Source organism: Vipera ursinii (assembly GCF_947247035.1).
Source record: "Vipera ursinii genome assembly, chromosome: 9".
In the NCBI taxonomy this organism is placed as follows: Eukaryota; Metazoa; Chordata; class Lepidosauria; order Squamata; family Viperidae; genus Vipera; species Vipera ursinii.
The window spans coordinates 11,736,930-11,750,358 of record NC_139523.1 but is presented as its reverse complement, the minus strand read 5'-3'; the positions used below and the strand labels follow the sequence as shown (position 1 = coordinate 11,750,358).

The 13,429-nt window shown below is 39.5% G+C and overlaps 1 protein-coding gene across 1 annotated transcript in view; it reads left to right on the top strand.

Moving 5' to 3' along the window:
• The window catches only part of CRYBG2 (crystallin beta-gamma domain containing 2), a gene marked incomplete at its 5' end in the record, with an annotated part of 28,878 nt that extends 15,976 nt beyond the window's left edge, over window positions 1–12,902 (top strand). The window contains 11 exons of the mRNA XM_083369847.1: window positions 567–693; window positions 1,562–1,704; window positions 2,496–2,622; window positions 3,624–3,659; window positions 4,827–4,939; window positions 5,607–5,736; window positions 6,802–6,941; window positions 8,762–8,885; window positions 9,487–9,645; window positions 10,582–10,741; window positions 12,712–12,902. Coding sequence (XP_083225973.1) covers window positions 567–693; window positions 1,562–1,704; window positions 2,496–2,622; window positions 3,624–3,659; window positions 4,827–4,939; window positions 5,607–5,736; window positions 6,802–6,941; window positions 8,762–8,885; window positions 9,487–9,645; window positions 10,582–10,741; window positions 12,712–12,800 — 1,348 coding nt within the window. The 3' untranslated portion in view covers window positions 12,801–12,902. The remainder of the gene's footprint in view (window positions 1–566; window positions 694–1,561; window positions 1,705–2,495; window positions 2,623–3,623; window positions 3,660–4,826; window positions 4,940–5,606; window positions 5,737–6,801; window positions 6,942–8,761; window positions 8,886–9,486; window positions 9,646–10,581; window positions 10,742–12,711) is intronic.
• Window positions 12,903–13,429: the final 527 nt, after the last annotated feature.

Genomic DNA, 13,429 nt, shown 5'->3' with positions numbered 1-13,429 from the left:
GATCGTTTTCCGTTTCTGAAATGAATACTAAATTTTCCACTATTTCTCCACCAAAAAAAAAAAATTCCCTTCCTTTGCACTTGTTTGTTTTCTGTCTCTCGCACACATTTTTTTTAAAAAAAGAAAGATTAATTTAAAAAGATAAATACAAAAAGACTATTTTCGCTGCAGGAACCATATTGTCCGTTGTTTAATAGGCTGATTCGGGAAAGGAGAGAAAGAAAAATCCCAAAGGTGGTTTTCCGAAAAGGCAACTGGATGTTCTTGGCTTTTTCCTTGAAAACGTTTGGCCTGTCATCCAAAAGGCTTCTTCAGTTCTGATTGAATGGACAGCCGCCATTCAGTCAGAACTGAAGAAGCTTCTTGGGCGAGAAGCAAAATGTTTTCAAGGAAAAAAAACCAAGAAAGTCCAATTGCCTTTTTTGGAAAAGCACCTTTGGGACAACCCACACCTGGATGATTGAGAATCTCCGTAGAGTTGAGAGAAAGAAGCACTTTTATATTCAGGAATCAGAGTAGTTTTCCTCTTTTCCCTTCTTTTATGGTTGGTGTATTGTCATCTCCAGCTGGGTTGGCTATGAGAAAGAAGGTTTTCGTGGCCATCAGTACCTATTGGAAGAAGGGGAATACTGTGACTGGACAGAATGGGGTGGCTATAATGAAGAGCTATTGTCGCTGAGGCTGATCCGGACAGTAAGTCTGCCTGTTTCCTCGCTGAATTGAAAATGGGAGATCTAGGGTGCTTTGGTCCTGCAGCATTATCTAAGGAAATATTTAACCTTTGTCATAATGTTTGTCAACCATGGCTACTTTAGAATGTCTGGACCTCAACTTTCAACTCCCAGAATTCCTGCTGGCAGGGGAATTTTGGGAGGGACATGCATTGACCTTAAAGTTGCTAAGGTTGGGGAACATGGCTTTAGAGGAGGGATTCCTAAACTTTTCGCTATCACACTTCTAGTGTAATCTTAATGTACCCAACTCCCTTAAAAAAAATTCCAAATATCAAAACGAACGTAAAGCATGAGAACAATACAATGAGACTGGTGGTGTTAGTGGTGGGGTAGATGTGAAAAAAAAGGATGAAATGTTCATTAAAAAAAGTGGAATATTAAAACGGTGGGGTATCCAACACAAGGGGGCAACCACACACGTGAAGGTGGCTTAAACTTAACAAAGACATAAAAAAGCAAACTTTGTGCCTCCTCTACCACCACGTTGCTCAGCTGAAAGTAGTATTTTGAGAAGGTGGATTTATTATAACCATGTGCACATGGTCCTTGACTTACAACCACAATTGAGCCCAAAATTTCCATTGCCAAGCAAGATAGTTCTTATGACCTTTCTTGCCAGTTAAGTGAATCACTGCAGTTGTTAAATTAGTAACACAGTTGTTAAGTGAATCTGGCTTCTTCGTTGATTTGCTTGTCAGAAGGTTGCAAAAGGTGACCCCGGGATAATTTGAGTTTCAGAGGGCAATTCTAGGCAAGTCTACCAAGAACATGGGTAAATAATATTGCTACATTATGATACATTCACTTTTTTTAATCTCTTTGAGTAGGACTTTTTGGACCCAGCCATTGTACTTTTTGAAGCCATGGATTTTGAAGAGGGCCCCTGTGTTGAGCTCAGTGAGGCTCTGCCAGATGTTGAGCTGGCCAGCTATGGCATCATGACACAATCCATCCATGTCCTGAATGGAGTGTGAGTATTTGCTGGGGAAATGTAGAGAGACCACCTTGATGGAAACAGGCAAACCTGAGCACAAGGAATGGAAACTTACTTTCTGTTCTGGGAAAGAAGATGATGTTCAAACATGGATGGTACAGAGTCCTTCTTGATACACCCATTCCTCATTTAATGATCAAGTGCCATTCCAACGATCAGGTTATTAAGTGAAATGGTCAGTAAGTGAACGCATGACAGAGAGAAAGAGATGCAGCAAAGATCACTGCTTACCACTGTCTCAAGGAGAGAAACTTAGAAATAAGGAGAAATTTCTTGACAGTGAGAACAATTAATCAGTGTCACATTTTGCCTTCAGAAGTTGAGGGTGCTCCATCACTGGAGGATTTTAAGAAGAGATTGGACAGGCGTTTGTCCGAAATGCTATAGACTCTCCTCCTTGAGCAGGGGGTGGGACTGGGAGACCTCCAAGGTCCCTTCCAACTGTGTTATTCTGTAAGTTGTCTCAGATCGCTCCATCAGCATTACTCAGTGCATCTTACACATGTACTGTATTGGGATATCATCTTTCTAAGTTCCCAACTAGCAATCTTAGCTTTCAGACTGCCTGTCTCAATTTTGGCCAGGCTGTAACCTTAGCATTCCTGGGACTAAAGGCCTCTTGGAGCACTCAGGTTTTAAATCAGTAACTGTAACTGTTTTCAGAGGATAACAGAGGGGATAGAACTGATGCCCCACCAGAACACTATTTTGGGACTAGTACATGAATATGGAGTTGTGGATAATTTTATTTCCTTTGCTGTGACCAGGTGGGTAGCCTATGAAGGCAAGAATTTCAGTGGGGAACAATACATTTTGGAGAAAGGAGTATATCACAACTGTGAAGACTGGGGAGCAACCAGTTGCCAGATTGCCTCCGTGCAACCTGTCCTACAGGTAAGGTCCAGACGTCTGTCTTCACTTCCTGCCACTTCATATATAATGTCCCACAACCCACGTTCCAAGTCTTCAAGCAACAACTATCTCTGGATCCTTCTGCATTTGCATATAGCCCTCCTGGTGATCTGAAGTAGGAACTCCATTCCATTAAGAAAAGGAGAAGCCTTAAAGTTTTGCCCTATATCTTATGCCCTCTCATATCTTCTTCAGAGATTAACAACTAAGCAATGAGCACTATGGTCGATCTAGCTCAGACATGTCAAACACAAGGCCCGGGGGCCGGATCCAGCCTGCAAAGTGGTTTCATGTGGCCCGCGAAGCCATCCTGGAAACAGTGAGGGAACGGCCCCCACTGCCTTGGCCTTGGCCCAGAGACCCTCCTTCTGCCAGAGACCCTCAGATCTGTCACACCCCTGCCCAGGCCCCCATAGGCACCCTTGAGGCGAACAATGTAGAGCTGGCCATGCTCACCAAGTAGGCCATACGCACTTTAGCCACGCCCACCCAGTAGGCCATGCCCACCCAGACCACACCCACCCGGCCCCCTGAGGGCAACCGCAATGCTGATGCAGCCCTCCATGAAATTGAGTTTGACACCCGTGATAGCTGAACACAATGTTTTTCAGAGAATTCTTTTAGTCCAAAACTGAAAAGAGGTTGCAGCGCACTGGCCATTTTCCCATTTGAGATGATCTCACTCACATAGTGAATTCTGTAGTATAGTTACGCCTCTTTCCTATTTTGGGCTAGCCAGATCATCCAATCAGTAATAAACCCAGTGGTGGGATTCATCCGGTTCGCACCACTTTGGCAGAACCGGTAGCTAATGTTTCGTTGCCCAAGCCCAGAATGGACTTCCGGAAGTGGCATCCACGCAGAGAGCCGGTTGTTCACATGTATCTGAATCCCACCACTGAATAAACTGTACATTTCTCTAACCTGGTCCAAATACTGTATCATAATTTATTTTTATTTCCCCACCTCTCTCCCTCTACCAGGTTGGGGAACGCAGCAGCCTGTTCTTCGTTTCAAAGGTGAGCAGCTGGTATTGAGAAGTACGCCACGAAGGTAGTTTTTATGTCACATTATGCTACTCTAGCAAGATTACCACATTTGAGTTGGTTTGGTCCATTAGCTGAGAGGTGGGCAAACCCAAAGCTGTTTATAGGCTTTATATGATGCTTCTTGAGCCTTTACTAAACTGGACCACTGATCCTGTTTTGCTTCCCTCTCCTATCCCAATAATAAATAAAGGCTGTATTTAATATAGCTTCTCTGAAATTTCGTAATCTTTACCTTTCTGCTTCTGGTAGCCTTATTGCCATGATTCCTGTGTTCCTTGCAGGCAATTAGCTAAATAAAAATTAAAAGTGAAGCACACCTCCCCTCCCAGATTAAAAAAAAAAGGTTGCTTTCTCCTGTAGTAACTGGATGATCAGGTTATTTATATTTTATAAATATAGTATTTTCAGAGAAGAAGGATGGATAAGAATCATATTGTTATAATACATTAGGTTCATCAATGGAAATATGGTAGTCGTCGTCCTTTGAATGCCTCCCCACAGGCCTTGTCAACTTTAAGATGGGTGGACTTCAACCCCCAGAATTCCCAGCCAATATTTATTTATTTATTTATTTATTTATTTATTTATTTATTTATTTATTTATTTATTTATTTATTTATTTATTTATTTATTTGATTTATTTATTTGATTTATATACCGCCCTTCTCTTGAAGGACTCAGGGCGGTGTACAGGGCAATAAAAATAAGAATACATTAGTTAAAATAATATTAAAACCCAAATCCATCAGGCCAGGCCGGCTTGTTCGAATAGATAAGTTTTTAGATCACGCCGGAAGGAGCGAAGGTCAGGGGCCATCCGGAGTTCAGCCGGTAAGCGGTTCCAAAGGATTGGTGCATCCACCGAGAATGCTCTCCCCCTGGGGGTCACCAGCCGACATTCTCTGACCGGTGGTACCCTGAGGAGGCCCTCTCTGTGGGAACGTACAGGACGGAGGGAAGTTGACGCCGGCAGTAGGTGCTCCCGTAGGTAATATGGGGAAGGCAAAACAATTTCCTTTCCTTAAGGAATTCTGAAAACCATCATTTTAAAAACAAAATGGTTACAACTGCGGGACAGTTATTCCAAGCCACTTCAGTCTATCTCTTGTTCACATCAAGATATTTTTGACTTCCTAGATCCAACTCTTCTCGGAACCTGATTTCTCAGGAAACTCCATGACTTTTAAGGAGGACCAAGCAACTCTTCCAGAGAACTTAGTCCCCCATTCCTGTAGGGTCAATGGAGGCAGGTAATGATCTCTTTTGTCAATAGGACCTCCCACATTCATTCTCATTTTGTTCTTGCCATTCTGCCAATGTTTCCTGTTCCAGATCCCAAAGAAACGGTGCTCAGTTCCCTTTCACTTAAGGAAAAGGAGGTTTCCACAGGAGGGAATTAGAGCAATTCTCAAAGGGAGGGAAGTCTATCCAAAGTACAGTTCAGAGAGTGAAATGATTCAGTGGGTTGATAACTTTTCATATAAAGCAGCAATGTCAAAGTAGTTAAAATATATAACTCTGAGTCATTTTGTGGGGCTTCCCCAGACAGTCCTGTCAACTGAGCCATTGACGTCAATGGGGAAAAATAACAGAAGGAAAAAAATTACCATAACATATGTAGAAAGTGGGTGGGGAGAATAAAACCAACACTTTCCTTTTGAGCTTCTAGGAAACTTAATAAGACCCAAAGAGGAATTATATATATATATTTCTAAGAGCAATATTCCCATTTTCAGTCTAGCCATTATTCCCAGGTGAGTGTGTTTTCAGTAGAAGCTGGTTTGCTATTCAGATGGTGTTCAGGTAAACTTCAAAGGGAGATCAGGTTTCCATGAACTCATAATTGTTTCTTTGATGAGGTTTTGATCACTGCCTCTAAAGTCACACAAATGTCACATTCAAATTGTCTCTTCTTAGCTGGATTCTTTATGATGGCCACAATTTTGGTGGTGAGCAGCACGTTCTCTCAGAAGGCGAGTATCCAACACTGAGCTCCATGGGTTGTGCCTTCACTACAGCTATCTGCTCTCTGAAGAAAGTCCCTATTGTAAGTCATGACGATCATCCTCCTAAGCCTTTATCTGGAGTTCTTATTACTCAGTTGCTGCTTAGCAAACTACATGGACATGGACATGTTCAAGAGTCAAGTTTGACTCAAGCAAAGAGTCTTTCTCTTTTTGATTGTCCAATTTTGGGAAGTATAAGTTCAAAATAGGAAGAGGATACCTTTTCACATTAGAAACAATTAACTTAGGAAACTGCTCGGTACAAGATATGGAAGTAACTGGTCAGCTAGTCAAAATAACTGCAATAATTTGATTTAGAAAAGTCAGGGAAATTTATTAGTGCTGGGGGCATCAAGAAGAGCATTCTTCTTGTCCATGGGCTTCTGGCATTGCCATTTGGTCACTGTGGAAAGGAAAGTGCCAGGCTAGGTCGACTGATGGTCTTTAGTCTCACTTTATGTTCATTCAATAATTTTTTATGTTGTATTTCTTTTACACTTTGTGGTGTTGTTTATTGGACTACAATTCACATCGTCCTCAGGCAACTTGGTTATAGGCTGCACACCAATGATAATGGGAATTGTAGTCTAACATACTTCTGAAGACCCCCTCTTGGAAAGGCTGTCTTATACTGTCCATTATCCAGTATAGGGTTTCCTGCCTTAGCAGAGGGTTGGACTAGATGACCTCCAAGGTCCCTTCCAACTACTTATTATTATTATTATTATTATTATTATTATTATTATTATTATTATTATTATTATTATTATTATTATTATTATTATTAGTCTATTTTTCCCCATTTTTCCAAGATGAGACCTTGATAAAATCCAAATAAAATGAAATCTATACCCCTTGGAATAATTGTTATTGTTACCTGCGAATGATCATCCTGATGGACATCTTTTCCAAAATAATTCTCGTTCACTTGAAATTCTTGTCATTAGAGTAGCAGTTGCTCACAGAATTTCCAGATTGCATGCCAATCTCTCACCAAAGAGCTTTCCCATCATACTTTGAGATGGCCTACATTACGTAGTTTGACCGAATAACCCCCACTCTGTTTTCATCTTGTTCTCTGCTCTTCCTGTTGTTTTTTTTAACAGTTCTTCTCTGAGCCTTCCATCTTCCTGCACGGACTGGAGTGTTTCGAAGGGAAGGAGATTGAGTTGAATAGTGAAGTACGCAGCCTGAAAGCTGAAGGGTTTAATAATCACGTGCTCTCCGTCCGAGTAAAGGGTGGGATGTAAGTAAATTAAAAACCAGGGGATGGACTGTTCCCTTTGCGTTTGCATTTGTCTCCTTCCAAACTGCAGATTCAGCCCAGCTTCTTCATTTGTCTGAACTTTTGAATGTACTTCCAATAGTGTATACAGGTAGTCCTTCACTTTAGTGACCGTTTGAAGTTACAACAGCACTGAAAAAAGTGACTTGTGACCGTTTTTCATACTTATGACCTTTTGCAGCATCCGTGTCGTCACCTGATCAAAATTCAGGTGCTTGGCAATTGGTTCACATTTACGACTCTAGTGTCCTTGGGGGCCATGTGATTCCCTTTCGTGACCTTCTGACAAGCAAAGTCAATGGGGAAACCAGATTCACTTAACAAAGGTGTTACTAATTTACCAACTGCAGGGCCTCACGTAACGACTGTGGCAAGAAAGGTGGCAAAATGGGGCAAAACTCACTGAACGAATGTCTCACTCAGCAACAGAAGTTTTGGGCTTCGTTGTGGTCATAAGTCAAGGACTACCTGTACGTTCTTATTCAAATTGTTTCCTCCTTGTGTAGGTGTATCGGCCATTTCTGCCATTGAGCAACACTTTTTATATGCATATTCTTCTAATATATGTCTTTAGGTGCATATTTTGCATTTGTTCTTATTTGGTTGTTCTGGCTTTGACCTGTCGCTGTGCTGCTGAAGGATTCTGGGTTTTGCCTTCAAGTCAGCATTAACTCTTGGCAACTGCCTGGAATGGTCCCTGCAGTTTTCTCGCAAAGTTTTTTAGAAGTGGATTGCCATTACCTCCTTCTTAGGACTGAGAGAAAGTGACTGGTTTAAGGTCAACCAGATTTGCACTTGAGGCAGGATTAGAACTCACAGTTTCTAGCTAATGCTTTGACCACTACACCAAACTGACTCTCAATGACAGAAGGATTGGGTGGATTGAAAGCCAACACATCCTGAGAGAATACTAATTGGGGGCAGTTGCTGTAAAGTTATCATTTTTCAGGGCAATATACATTTACCCTTGAGACTGATTGAGTAAGCAATCAGTGTATGGGGTCCTTGGTGCTCTCTGAGCTTAGTTGTTTTCTTGCAGATGTTTCATTACCCAATTATTTATTTATTTATTTATTTATTTATTTATTTATTTATTTATTTATTTATTTTTGGGACTTATATGCCGCCCTATCTCCCGAAGGACTCAGGGCGGCTAACCACAATAACATACAATAATACAGAAGTTAAAATAAAAATTAAATTAATGGCCCCTGTAGAATAAATTAAAATTAAAATAAATTAAAAATTAGAGTTAAAAATTAAAAACATAATTAAAATCCCTGTCAGTCCAGGTCAGCCAGGTGGAAAAGGACTGTTTTGAGGCCGCGGCGAAAGGACCGGAGATCTTGGGCCATCCGAAGCTCAGGGGGGAGCTGGTTCCACAGGGCTGGCGCTCCCACAGAGAAGACTCTCCCCCTGGGGGTCGCCAGCCGACATTGTCTAGCCGACGGTACCCTGACGAGGCCTTCTCTGTGTGAGCGTACTGGGCGATGGGAAGTAACATCATCAGTGCTTAGTTGAGTAGCAATCACCATTACCTGCACAGTTGAAAAGCTGGATAGTAATCACTATTACTTACTTGGATAATGAGATGTTTGCAAGAAAACAGCCAAGCAACAAGGACTTCCTAGTTCAACCATGAGCTACAAATATTCACTTCTTTTGGTACAACGAAAGTATCTTGAGCTTCAGTTGACAAAAAACATTTGACAACTGATACTGATCAATGATCTGTTTGCTATTTTTTTTCCTCCTATGACTGGTTTGATTCCAATTCACAGCTGGGTGCTATGTGAGCACAGTGACTTCCGAGGCCATCAGTGGGTTTTGGAATGCATGGAAATCACCAACTGGCTGACATACAGTGGGATTCAACATATTGGCTCCCTGTACCCCATCAAGCAGGTGGGTCTTACAATTTTCTGATCATCTGGGATGGATGGATGAACATAGATGGAATTGAATGAATACATGTGATCACCAGACTCTCCTCTTCGCTACTTGTGCAGAATGAGGGATGTTAGACAAATGTAGAGAGAGCAAATAGATATGAGATTTCTATGTATGTTATAACTAAGAAATAAATACATATGGGCTCTACATCTAAGAAAAGATTGCAAGTCTGAATTAAGAACAATATCTCAAGAGTCTAAATCTCTTTTGGAAAGACAATGTTTGTAAAGCAGTGGTCTCTTCTCTCCTGAAAAGGAAGCAAGATGTTTTTCTCTTTATACAGTGCATTTCTTCTTGGGGCCAAGAGTTGGGCGAGATGACTTTTGGGGTATCTTTCAATTCTATGACAGCTGTAGTTCTTTACAACCAGAATTTTCTCCCTGTGTTTTTGTTGCTCGGTGTTCCTATAACATCCAAGTAAGCATTCCCAATCTTGTAGATACAGTAGAGATGTTATTCCACAGTACAGGACTTGTTTACAAGCACAGACAATTCAAACTAATTCGTAGTGTTATCATTTTTTTAACATTCATCTCCCCTCCCCTTTTTGCAGAGAAGAATCTATTTTCGAATAAAAAATCAAGAGTTGAAGACCTTCCTTTCTGTGCCTGATGACGTTGAAGACATGAAAGCTGGACGAGTCCTGGTTTCGGAGATCAATGACCAGAACAGTTGCATCTGGTACTATGAAGAGGGACTTATGAAGAACCAAGTAAGGGCCTTCATCCACTTGGATAGAGATAGAGGCTGAAGCAACCAAGAATGTATCAATCTGGTTCTAGACATACCCAAGCATTTATACCAGGTCCAGGGAGCTTGTCTCCCAGTAGGGTTAATAGTGTAGAAACAAGCAAGATGAGTAATATCCTAGATGTGGGACTTGCAATATTAACTTGTAGAATGGAGTGTATCAGTTCATGATTCCAACCATTTCTCCATTTGATCTCCTAATTAGATTGCTACCCCACTTGCTCAAAATCTCCCCATCCCTGGAGTGAATAAAACAATTCATCTTGCCCATCTATATTGGCTGTTTCAGTTTTTCAAAGCTGAAGATTCTGTTTCTTCCAGATAATTAATATATAGTAGCCCATGATCCTGTACTACCTTTAGCAGAATGCAAACTCTCTACAGAATTTTTTTTTACATTTTTTGTAGTGGCACTTGGGCCATCCCTTAGGTCACATTGTTGCCTCCAAAGAACTGTCAGAAAAGAGGTTTTCAGGCCCAAAGTGTCCAAACATCGACACTGTTTCCTGGAATTGTTAACCAGATATTTCTGCCCCCCAAAATTCATTTGCTTCTTATCCTGGAGTTAATAAGTAGCCATCATGATTAGCAACCATTGACGGAGGTGTATCATCCATGAGTTTAAATTCTTCTGATTGAAGACCTTCACCATTAAAGTCTTGTACAAGCCAATAACTTCCATATTTGTTGGAGTATAATCCCTATAGTCTCTAAGCCAACCAATCCAATTCTATCTGGTGATCATGGAGGTTGTCCTCCAACATATCTAGACCAGATCAGGTTGAGAAACGATCCCATAATTTAATACTACTTTGATGATAAAAATTTTAAAAAAATACTAATAATGGTTCTTTTTACTAGAATTCGTAAAAATGCTTACCCTGTTCTTGGTTTTCAGGTTGCACCCAATATGAGCCTCCAGGTGATTGGTGCAGCTGCAAATAGCACCAAAGTGGTTTTATGGTCTGAGAGTCGAATGCCCCGGCAGACGTGGAGAATTGATTCATTTGGGAGAATATGCAGCCAGATGTTTGAAGATAAAGTTCTAGATGTGAAAGGTAACAGAATGGGGTGGTGGTGGTGGTGATAATTCTGACTTAGCTCCAAAGAGCAGTTTCAGAAGACAGGATTTAGGAGAGACTAGACAACTTATGTTGGGCCATTGTTTCAAAACTATTTGCTTATCAGATTCCTCAATTTTTTCAACAATAACAGAGCTTCTAATATACTGCCCTCCCTGGAAAAGTTGGAATACATCAGAGATGTATCTGCCTTGAAAATAGCACACATTGAACTGCATAGCATAGGAAATATTTTGTGGCATTTTGTATCATGTCATAAACTATTTTATATTTAAAGCATAAAGTGTTTTATAAAATCTGCCAAATTTCAGCTCCACAGGAGACATGGGTCCTAGATTTTGGATGCCTTCTGTAAGTTAGCCCATTTCAAATGGTTTGCCCTATGGTGCACCGTTTTGCCCAGTTAAAGATTATAGGAATTAGAATTTTAGTAGCATATAGTTTGTTCTGGCGGGAGCTATCAAACCGTAGCCGGATCATCCTGCATTCATTAGAATTTCCTCCATTCCCAGGACCCGGTTCCTAGAAATATCTTCTATTTATTGTATTACATAACGGAGAATGCATGTTTAAAATGCTAACTATATATGCACTACCTCTTATTAATACAGTAATGCATAAATATGCAGATATTGTAATATAGTAATATAATACTTGATATTGCATGTGTTGAAAATGCCTGTTTCATTTTATAGTAATGTTTAAATACATTCCTAATATATGTTACAACAGTATATACAACAAGTAGATCTTGATCCTGTGTTTTTATTACAGGCATTATTTCATAGTATGATAATATCTTATATATTACAGCAATATTTAATAGCTGATATTGTTTAAATTGCTTATATGCATTATGGTAAAATATGTAATATATATTACTTCATATTATGTAACTATTTTAAAATATTTATAAATATTTTCTCATAATAACATATACAGTATAGTTACACAAATAGCTAATACAGCAATATAACATTTCATATTGTAAAAGTCTTTAAAATGCATAGATACTCTATGTGAAATGGAATACATAATAATAATAATATAGTTTTTGTGCTTAAAATGCATATATAGATAATGCACATAGATATGCAATATAATGTGCTATAATTGTTCTCTTATGTGCTTAAAATGCTTATCTGCATTTTCATAGTAATATTTCATACACAGGCTAATCTATAGCATAGCTAATTGCAGTAATATAGCACACGATATGCATTAATTCCCAGTGATGTAGTAATATATAAATAAGAATTTATAATATTAACTTAATATGGTCCTTTAATTTGCAAAATCTTTCAAATGCCTTACAGGCAATTTTCTCACAGCAAACCTTTCTGGTAGCTGTTCTCCTTCTTTGAGCAATGTGCCAGCAGCCACATTGAAAAAATGAGCAGAGCCAGGGCCCAAAATACATTGAACTTAATTTAAAATTAAGGTTCATGAACATTAAAATTGAATGTCTTAATACTGTTAATAGAATTACTCTTGGTGTCTTTCTGCTTTTTTTTGCCATATAAAGATACAACATCACTGAAAAAAGTGACATATAACTGTTTTTCACACTAACGACCATTGCAACATCCCCACGGTCACGCGATCAAAATTCAGACGCTTGGCAACAGATTCATATTTATGACAGTTGCAATGTCCCAGGGGTCATGTGAATCACCTTTGGTGACCTTCTGAAGAGCAAAGTCAATGGGGAGGCCAGATTCACTTAACGACCGTGTTACTAACAACTTCACTCACTTAACAAATGTCTCACTTAGCAACAGAAATTTTGGGCTCAGTTGTGGTCGTAAGTTGAAGACTACCTAAATTGGAAGAAATTGGTACTGATATTGGAAGAAACTGATTCCCCGCATTGTGGCTGCTATTTGGGTATAACTGCCTATTGCTTCTTTCCAGTGCACACTCACCCTTTCCTCCTGTCTTGCTAGGAGGCAGAACCTACGACCGGGAGCACGCTGTCCTCTGGGAGTCATCTGAAGAGAGACCCACACAGATTTGGGATATTCAAGTGCTGTGAAGAAGGCGGGAAGGGGATCAGGAGCAGAACAGGAGCTCACCTTGCAACTCGTCCATCTTTGGGGTGGAAAAAGTTAACCATGTTCTTGGTCAGCCTAAGCCACCTGTCCTTTCCCAAAGCTCACAATCTGAAAAAACAACACACAATTGTTTAATGATACAGATTTAAGACTGATTTTCTCAGTCTTCTTGCACTGGGCATATATGCTTCCTTCTATGCTGGTTTTTTTTTTTTAGCTTCCCAAATTGATGCTTTCCAAAGTACAGAGTATTGCACAATTCGAAGAGACCAGTCATTCACTGTTGACAGGGCTGGGACTCAAGCAGAAAGAGACATCCCACCTGGGTTGGATATTTAAAAAGAAATTCAGTTAACATAAGAACATATATATATATATATAAATTATATATATAAGTTATATATATGTTATATATATGTTATATATATAAATTATATATATATATATATATATATATATATATATATATATATATATATATATATATATATATATATATATATATATATAATTAATATAAGCATGCACAATCATGCTTGTGGCTTTTACTCTTTTTTTTCCTAAGGGAAAGGCCTTCCTACCTTTAAAAATTCTATTTATGTATCTATGT